The sequence below is a fragment of the Propithecus coquereli genome, unplaced genomic scaffold (genome assembly GCF_000956105.1).
Source record: "Propithecus coquereli isolate 6110/MARCELLA unplaced genomic scaffold, Pcoq_1.0 Scaffold46, whole genome shotgun sequence".
Classification (NCBI taxonomy): Eukaryota; Metazoa; Chordata; class Mammalia; order Primates; family Indriidae; genus Propithecus; species Propithecus coquereli.
Window position 1 is genome coordinate 6,395,033 of NW_012150396.1, and position 10,233 is coordinate 6,405,265.

At 41.0% G+C, this 10,233-nt stretch overlaps 1 protein-coding gene across 1 annotated transcript; it reads left to right on the forward strand.

Moving 5' to 3' along the window:
* Positions 1–533: 533 nt before the first annotated feature.
* GIMD1 (GIMAP family P-loop NTPase domain containing 1) lies at positions 534–9,891 on the forward strand. Its single transcript, XM_012655119.1, has 2 exons — positions 534–926; positions 9,631–9,891. The coding sequence occupies exons 1-2, from the start codon at positions 534–536 to the stop codon at positions 9,889–9,891; spliced, it is 654 nt and encodes a 217-aa protein (XP_012510573.1).
* Positions 9,892–10,233: the final 342 nt, after the last annotated feature.

The window sequence follows — 10,233 nt, forward strand, 5'->3', positions numbered from 1 at the left end:
GCCAGGAAAGATGATTTTTTGCAGATGCCGCTTGTGCATTCCGGGGTGGGGGATGTCGCTAAAGAGGCAAGAAGGGCCGTTTCTCCCACCGTCCTGTTCCTCCTCCTCCAATTGGGAATAATTTTCAAGCAGTGCTGTTGGCTTCGTCGCTGAGCTCAGGAACTTCAATACCCATTCCTAAACCAACTCACCTACCCTGCTGACGCATTGACATATTTCTCCTAAACATGGTTTCTATTATCTTCATGTAATTCGAAGTTTTTCTTTCTTTTTCCTGCAATGATTGCCTCTTCCTCCTTTTCTTATCTGGGTTTGACTTCTCTCTCCCTCCCACTGTAAACCCCTCCTGTTATTAATATTTCAGTACTTCCTCTGTCTCCTCTTTAATGGAGCGCTCCTCCATGCAGTCACCGTGACTGCGGGGAAAGCAAACCTGGGACAGTCCTTGGAGTGCTCCAGACTGGGTAAGAAGCTGTACCTTGCGGGAACGGGGAAGCCAGATGCTTATGCTGTGCCTTTGTTTACCCACAGCCATGGCAGACCCCAGCAAGATGATTATCAACCTGGCCCTCTTTGGCACGACTCAGAGTGGGAAAAGTTCTGCTGGGAACATCCTGCTGGGAAGCGCTGACTTCCTCAGCAGCTTCGCTCCATGCTCTGTGACCCAAGATTGTAGCCTGGGCTGCAGCTGTCACCTCCGCAGCTTCATGCGCCGAAGGGGCCAGGAGGTCACCCTGCAGGTGCGGGTGTTGGACACTCCAGGCTATCCGCACAGCAGACTGAGCAAGAAGAACGTGAAGCAGGAGGTCAGGGACGCTCTGGCGCGTCACTTTGGGCAAGAGGGTCTCCACCTTGCGCTGCTGGTCCAGAGAGCAGACGTGCCTTTCTGCGGACAGGACGCCACCTACCCGGTCCAGATGATCCAGGTAACACAAACATGGAGTTACGCTAATGTCATTATTCCCGTTTGGAGGACGGCATCCTAATAGTAAAGAATCATGCACATCTGGTTACAAGAGTAGTCCAAACCACAAAGTGTTGGTCACATAAGAATCATTAGTAAACATTACTTGATTTCTCCCAAGAGTCATTTTTACGATTTCCTTTTACAGGAATTCGATCAGTCATTTTACGACTGGGTTGAATGGGAAAATTGAGATACTGAACTTCAGAGGTTAACTAAGCCTCAAACTCTTAAGAACTGAAAACCTGAATAAGTTTGTAAAATGTGGTCGCCGGGCCGCCTGCATCAGAATCAACTGGGCTGTTTGTTTACAACGCAGATTCGCCCAAGTCCTCCTGAAACAGCATCTCAAGAGTGGAGCCTGCGTCTCTACATTTTCATAACTTTCCATATATTTCTTCGAAACGGGTTTCAGGATCACTGAACTCAAATACTGACGTGCGTCCACTCAACATCACAGGGACGATCGCTCACAGCTTGCCAACAAACGGGTGTTCCTTCACAGACTTCGGTCACTGGACCCTCTGTTGAGCGTCTGTAGAGAGCCTGTTGGTTGATCAAGAGACATAAACCTGCCTTCAGAGAGCTTACGGTGTAGGCAAGACAAATAACCCCGAATAAGACCATGCACTAGTAGTAAAATGTGTGAGGGGGGCTTTATAACACTTATAGCATGGTAGACATTCGAGGGAGAGCTATGCATTATTTCTAGGAAAAAAGGTAGGAATTTGAGATGCTCTGCTTGTCTCCTCATCTGTAGCTTCAGTGGCTGCTCCGTTCCCGCCATGACAAGACCAGAAGGACCTCAGGTTGAGCATAAATAGCATATGCCGCCTTTCCCTAGTGGTCTGTCCCTATTTGCTCATTCATTACAAGTCACTAAGTTGTACGCTCATTCAGCCGGTCCAGAGCCGGTCCTGCTCCATTCAGAGGAGCAGGCTAAGGTCCTGGATGAGGCTACAGCCAGGAGGTGGAGGGAGAAGCGTGCGTATGTGGGGATGGGGGGTGTATGAGCAAGCCCCGCACGGACTATTACTAACAGTTCCTGCAAAGTGCTCATTGAGCTGCCCCATTCTCTTCCATTTCTTGATTCCCTGGTCTTGAGTCCACCCAAATTTAACTGCTGGACTTTACTAGCATCACTCAGGAGCCTCACTGAGCTACTGAGCTCAGAGAAGCCCTGTCTACTAGAAGCTTCCCAGGTAAACTATAGGAAGAATAGAGAACAGACATTTTCCATTCAAGAAGAATTTGTGATAAATGCTACTTCTGTTTTGGTCCAACCTCAGACCATGCTGATGTGAGCCCTGTAACGTTCAGAAAGATAGTATACTTTGCTTTAATGAAGGACTTTTTTCCCTTTAACTGGTAAAAACATAAGATTGTTCTAAATGACAGACACACGTTTTGTTTTTCAGTAATTGTGCATGTTTCTGAGAATGAAAAAAAAAAAAAAAAGCCATATGTGTAATCACAAGAAACTAGTGGAAAAAATTAGGGTGACAAGAATATAAAAAATAATCCTCATCATCCAACTCCTGAAAAACCAAGGGCATGCCATACAAAAGTAAAAAAGAAGAGAGGATGATTGCAATCAGGAAATAATACGGAATCTAAGAAAACCCATAAACCTCCCCCAAACAATTAAAGCCTGCATTTCAAACAAGGTTTCTGGTAGAAATCAAGTAGTGGGAAACTTGTATCCATGCCATCAGTATAATTTTTAGATAGCTTTTTAAAAAATTATTTAAAGCTGTTATTAAATAAACATTTAGCTTAAGCTAGAGATGGCTGCTATCTGGTAAACTCAGTAAGCGCATAAACAACTATTTCTCCAAAGCTGCTCTGACTCTCTCCATATGTCCCAGTGTTGTTCTCTAGGACAGACCCAGGCTGAGCCGAGGAGGCTATTTTACACGACATACATTTTGAAAATAGAGTTTTCTAGTTTTAGGATTGGAACAATGTTGTCACCGCCCCCCCTTTTTAAATACAAGTGAATTCGATTCGTACGTGTTTCTGGTCTTCTCAAACAGTGTCTGGCATAAAGCTTCTCCTCTCAGAGCTGCCGTCCCTACATCAGTGTCCAATTCAGGAGCTGAAGGCAGACAGGAGTTGGGCTAGGGAAAAGCTCAGATCCAGATTTTTTTTTTTTTCACAAATAAATAACTTGTGTCTCCCAAGAAAACTCAGCAGCCAAGATTGAGTCATCCTCAGGGTGGCCCGTGACCCCCGGGAGGCACTGCAGACCTACTCCGGGGTCTTTGGTCGCTGGTGACCCAAGCACAGGCGAGCTGTTTACAACCTTCTTCCTGAAGGTGCCCCGGACGCCGGTGGCCGCCATCTGTCTGTGCTCACAGATTGGGAGCAGCTGCGGAACGTCTGAATATCCAACAGGACGAGCAGCTGTCAGGGAGAAACAAGAAGCTGTCGGGGCCCCAGTCTCAGGCACACCCTGGATTTCTTTTCCTTCCTGGATGATGCAAAATGGAGAACGGAGCATCTGCCTTCTCTCTTTTTCTTTCTCCCTTTTCAGAGGCGCTGACGCCTGCCATGGAAGGTGTCTGTAAGGCAAGTCCCAGAGAAGTGGCCTCTTCTTTCCTGGGCCTCCCCGTTGTCTCTTTAAATATCTCTTCCAATTTGTACTCCGACATTTTGCAGAGGGGTTATAGGCTGCCAGCTGTGACAATCGAAACATTTCCCCCAAATAATCCCTTTTTCTTTGGGTTAGGCCTTTATTAATTTACAGTAAAATGCCGGGATATCCATGAGTCATCTCCCCAAAGTTGGGAAATAAAGGGAAAAATTCATCTGAATGTTATCTAGAATGTCATTCGAATATTAAAAAAAAAATCCACAAATAATGGATCTGATAAAATATAATAAAGTCACGTCAAGGAGAGAGCCAGCATGCAGCCGAGCCGCACTAGGAATTGAACCCAGGAAGTGACTAAAGTCCATCCTCCTTCCGGTATTACGGTGCTACGTGTTGTTACCGTGTGCAAGCAGGCTTCAAGCGTGTATTTTTGTTTCATAATCAACAACTCGACTTTTGATGTCGATGATGAGTGTGTCTACAAAAGCCTCAGAAAGACCAGTGCAGGGCCTGAAAATATGAAATGAACGTCATGGGCTCGATTGTTAGATAGAATTTAATTTAAAAACAAGCCTAACTGCTTTCCAGGCAAATGACTATTAATGTTACTAAGACTTTCTTGGTTTCAGCTCCTTACCTGTACAACGGGGACAATTTTACCTGTGTTAAAGAGTTCTGAGCATCAGCACTGATGGATGCAACATGGTTGGCCTTGTGCCTGCTCACCGTAGGTTCACAGAAAATGATAACGCATTACTATTATTGTTGCCTTCGTTATTATTGTTAGAATCCCTGCCCAGATTGTGACAAGTGCTCAGGCTAATGAACCGTGAGGTGTGGGTGGCACACTAGGGAGGTTACGAACAGGGGTTCTGCGGATTCGAGTCCTTACTTAGCTACTTACTTGCTTTGTGATCTTGGGCAAGTAACTTCCCCAGTTTCCACTGGTAAATTGAGAACGACAGCAGCGCCTCCTTCACTGAGTTACTTTGGGGATTCATGCTGTGTTACCAGAAAATGCTTTAACTCCAACACGGGCACAATAAATGTTAGCTCTGGTCATTGTTATTGTTAGTATTTGTCTTCTCCTAAAATTAAAACATATTATTTGCAGAAATAACCTTCTTTAGGTTTATCTTGATGGGCTTCAGAAGAAAATGAGAGTGAAATCAAATTTACATGGCCCCCATTTACAACTATAAGAAGTAACTTATTTAGAAAAAAAAATCTGTGAAAAAAACTCTCTGGATTAGTAAAGTTAAACTGAGAAGGCTCAGTTTAGCGGAAAGAACACGGGCCTGACGTACAGGGAAGCTTTGTTGTAGGCCCCGGCCTGCCAGTGACCAGCTATGTGGCGTTGGCCAAGCCCTTTGACATCACAAGGCCTCGATACCCTCATCTGTGAAATGTGGCGGTTTGGACAGATGATCTCGAAGGCTGCATATTCTCTGACTCTGATCTAATGGGGTCTTATCATTCGGCTTTGGCTCTCTGAGAAGGAAAATGGGGAGTGTTAAAGTGGGGTGAGAGTAAGGGAATAGCATAAAATATAAAAAATGGCCCTTATTGTCCTCCTGTTCCATGATAATTTTTTCTCAGTTGATGTAATAGTTGGCTTTTTTTTACAGTTTCCCCCTAAAAAGTCCAGATGCTATGATTTCATCAACCACAAACAAATGGGGCAGGGCTGGTGAGGTCCTGGGAAAATGAACATAATTCCTGGAAAACAAAGTTTATATCCTAACTAGTTGTCCCAAAAGGACTAGAATGGACTCGTACCCATTAGCACTCTGAAACCAAACAAGTCATGATTGATTGTAAAACTTCCATCTAGCTTAGTCCTATATTTAAATTATTAACACCAGATAACTTACATTAACTTATCTTGCTCTTGGATTTTTACATGAAGTATCAATCAACTGTGATTATTCTTTCTGTGTGTCCGTAGAGAACATGTTTGGCCACTAACACGATGACTATACACCAAGTGACACGAAGTTCAAATATTCAACTATTTTCTGGCCAAAAATCAACCTAAAGATTACAACTAAATTCAACCACTCTCTTCTGTTTTTGGCAGTAATTCAAAAGTGCAATTTCTCTCACAGTTTAGGATACTAGCATCCTTTTATAAATAATTATAAACACGTAAAAACTTCCCAGTGGTTGAACACAGGAACCTGTAAATGGGGTGGAACTTACGAATCTATCGTCCTTGCGTGCTTTAACTCATCTTCTCTGAAGGAGAGCATGATTGAAAGCATAGGAAACGTCTGGTGGAAACAAAAAGGGGATGTATTAGTGTTACAATACAGAAAACCAAGAACAAAAGGACTATTGTGAACATTAAACCGTTTACTTCAATAAATACTAATCTAGCAAGAATCCTATGTCATGATGTATAACACAAGGAAGGACTGTTTGTGCCAAATAGTTTATTTAGCATGCACATTTATAATGGTACAGTGGTACTATATTTTGAAAATATTTAATCACAAATATGGTCCAGCCTTCAAGCAATAAATATCGGGGGTAGGTTGGAGATGGCATTCAAAGGGTTAAAGGCAGAAGCTATTTACTAACTTGTATATGAACACTTCAGCGTCTGACAATCAGTGTGACCACACAGTGCTGTGCTGGGTGAATATCAGGTCTGGCTCTGAATCTGATAAACTTCCAAGGATGAGAGTGATCAAGGATCAATGGCTTTATGTGTATGGAAATAAAATCCCAATGCTAGCAATTCCCAATCATGCTTGCTTATGGTAATTCCCTTGTTAATTACTATGTGTTTTTCAAGCGTCAGCTCAAGGCATCGTCCCATACAGGAAATTTTTCCTGATCTCTCCTCTTGACCCCCACTTTCCACCCCCACCTCCAAATGGCCTAAATGTCCACCTCTGTAGCACCAACATGATCTCTATCGCAACACTCATAACAAATTGGGAATATTTTTTCCCTGTCTGTCCCCTTCTTCAGCTCTATATTTAGTTAGTACACAAGAATCTCCACTAGATATAAACAGAAAATATTATCTGTCTTGTTCTATACTTTGTTCCTACCATGCATGTAGAACATGCCAAGAACAAAGTAGATTCTCAATAAATATTTGCAGAAGGAATAAATAATCTGGAGTGTTTTTAAAAAAAAAAAAAAATTTTTTTGTAAAGACAATCTCCCCTGTTGCCCAGTCTGGTCCCAAACTCCTGGCCACAAACCATGCTCCTCCCTGAGCCTCTCAAAGTACTGAGATTACGGGCGTAAGTGCTTTTTATAATTCAAATTCCCAGGCTCCAGCCCTAAATGTTCTGATGCATTTTTAGCAAGTTTTCCAGGTGATTCCGATGCAAATGGTCCAGGAAGCTTTTTATTCTCAGAGCCCAGATCTAATATATCTAGCATTTTATTAATTTTTTCAATTAGTTTGCTCTGGCTGCCATAACGAAGTACCACAGACTGGGTGGTTTAAACAACAGATATTTATTGTCTCAGTTCTGGAGGCTGAAGTCTGAAATCCAGGTGTTGGCAGGGGTGGTTCCTTCTGAGGGCTGTGAGGGAAGGATCTGTTCCGTCCTCTCTCGTTGGCTTGTAGATGGCCATCTTCATGCTCACATGGTGTTCTCCCTGTATTTGTGTCTTTGTGCAAGTTTTACTGTTTTATTAATATGAGGACACCAATCACATTGGATTAGGGACTCACGCTAATAACCTTATCTTAACTAATTATATCTGCAACAACTCTATTTCCTAACAAGATCACATTCTGAGGAACTGGGGGTTAGGTCTTTAACGTATGGATTTGGGGGAGGTCTGCTAATTTTACTATGTCACCATTAGCTAAAATGGGGCGTTGACATGGCATGAATACTTAGATTTAGACAAGAGTCATGTTCTTTAAAAGTTGGGTTGATTAAAATGTTGCAAATAAATTTGTGTTTTAAAGGCACATAAAATATACTAATTAGAGTACTTCTTTGAAAAATTCTTTTGTAAAGTTTAGAGTCTTTCTGTTAAAATAATTATCCCCTAATGTACTGATCTTGAAAAGTTAATTCAGATTTTCATGAAACAAGGTATTAATATTAAGAGAAGCAGAAATATGCAATTATTGCATGGTGTAGATTGTCCAATTTTGAGCAGATATGAGGAGAAATTTTGGATCTATTCCTTGAGAGAGTGCCCCTGCATACAAAACAAAGTGCAGAGTGCAGGCAAAGCCATGATAATGAACCGCAGAGCAAAAGAGAAGCTTTACAGGAAATTGCAATACTGTGTCACAAAGATTAATTAAACTTCAAAACTAAACCCTCAAAACAAATCATAGAACTCTAAACCTTCTATTTGAGATGGTGATAAATTTTAAAGTAACTCAACCGATATTTATTGAGAGTTTACAATGTGCTAGAAGCTTTGATTGATAAGGAAAGACATGGGCCTCGCCTTCAAAGAGCCCACTGCCGAGCTGTAAAGATAGATGTATAAATAACTGACTCTGATAAAAGCCAGACTGTGTCAGGAGTTGTCATTGGTAACCATGATCGTGAGATATTTTTAAGTTTAAATATTTGTCCCACGGTTCTCATGAATACTTTCATATTGGATTTACATATCCTGATTCTTTCCTTCCTTCCTTCTTTCCTTTCCTTCCTTCCTTCTTTCCTTCCTTCCTTCCCTTCCTTTCCTTCCTTCCTTTCCTTCCTTCTTTCCTTTCCTTCCCTTCCTTCCTTTCCTTCCTTCTTTCCTTCCTTCCTTTTTCCCTTTCTTCCTTCCCTCTTTCTTTCTTCCTCATTTCCTTCTTCCCTTCTTTCTTTCTTTTCAGTTATTCAGTATTATAAATACTAATCCTGTATTTGATAAATACGTTGAAAATAGTTTCCCAGACTGTCTTTCAAATTTTTCAAGATTTTTTTAAAACCAGAGTTTACACTAACACGTGCAATTCAGCCTCTGTCAATTTCCCCATGTGGTGATGGAGACATAGTAACATCTCCACCAAGAATCCGTTAAGCTTCAAAAGAGAGAAAGACTGTAAAGTGATGAGCATAACTGGTGCTAAATGATAGCTCTTTCTTCTTTCTTTCTTCTGATTATTAGAAGTCCTGGATATTTCTTGTTACATTTATTTCTAGGCATTTTATATTTTTCTTGCTCTGATAAACTGGTAGCAGCTTTGGAAATATTTCAGTAATGGGAGTGTCTGGAATGGAGGGAAAATGTAATTTTACTGTCACGCCATGATTTCATATAACTTTGGAAATATTAAAAGAGTTAAATGGTCATTTCCAGATGCCTTTCGTATTGCGTGAACAGTTTGCCACATGCTGTTGCTTCTGCTTTATATCAGCTTATTTTCACTAATCAAACAAGAATTTATTACATAACCATATTACTAAATCAGGGAACATTTATCAACCACATTAGAGGAAGTCGTCTGATAAACTGTGTCTGATTCTAGGCATGTAAAGTGAGGAAGATGAGAACCACGGTAACATCTTGCAGTTGTTCCAAATCACCAAATGTATTTTGATCTCAGCTTTTTCCACTGCCTGTCATCTGATTAATCGAAAGATTGTAACCAGATTATGTAATTTTAAATCCTCAGTAGATGCTTTTAGCGATGACGATAACACAACATTCCTACAAATAAATAAAAGATAGGACAATTCCCTTGGCCAACCAACGTCCTCTGACTTAAGGAAATTTAGTGGTTCTAAGAGAGTCAGCTTGTTTCCATTAAAGAGACAAGTTTAAATCATTAGTGAATATTGTAAGTATAGGTATGTCATAGGGAGCATTGATAATATGTAGTTTTGAGGTCATGTATATACATCATCAATTATAATAGCAAAATAAAGTGGAGAACTAGACCTTTTTTGGAAATCCCACCTTCTCCCTCTCTTTGTTTCCAATACTTGGTCCCATCGTCACTTCCTGCTCGTATATCAGCTTTCAGAAACACAATGACACCTGGATCTGTTGCCTCTCTCTATTGAACCATCATAACTCCTTTGCTCATTTTTGCAGAGTATCGTCCAGGGCAAATAGCCATTTAACTTCTTCTGTCTTTCAGGAACTTCTGGGACATGCTTGGAAGAATTACACTGCCATTCTTTTTACCCATGCAGAAAAAATAGAAGAGGCTGGATTCAATGAAGATACATATTTACATGAAGCCCCTGATACACTGTTAACCCTATTAAATTCTATTCAGCACAAATATGTTTTCCAGTATAAAAAAGGAAAATCACTGAGTGAACAAAGAATGAAAATCTTAGAAAGAATCATGGAATTTATAAAAGAGAATTGTTACCAAGTTCTTACCTTTAAATAAAACTTAGGTAAAAGGAAAAGAGCATTTGCTATTGGAGTCGGAAACCTGGTTTCGAAAACTGCCTTTGTGAGCACGGACGTGTACGACAAAAATTTAAAGGTCACTGGTGAGCGTGTGCGTTGGTATAACCACTTTGGAAAACTGGAAGATAAAAACAACAGCAAGGATTCAAGATTTCTAACAGACATCCCGTAACATAGCGATTGCACTCCTAGGAGTATGTACCCAACATAAATGTGTACATTTGTGCACCGAGGCAGGTATGTGCAAGAATGTTCATAGTGGTACTATTCAGAATAGCTAAACGCTGGAAACTATCCAAATGTCCATTAATAGTAGAAT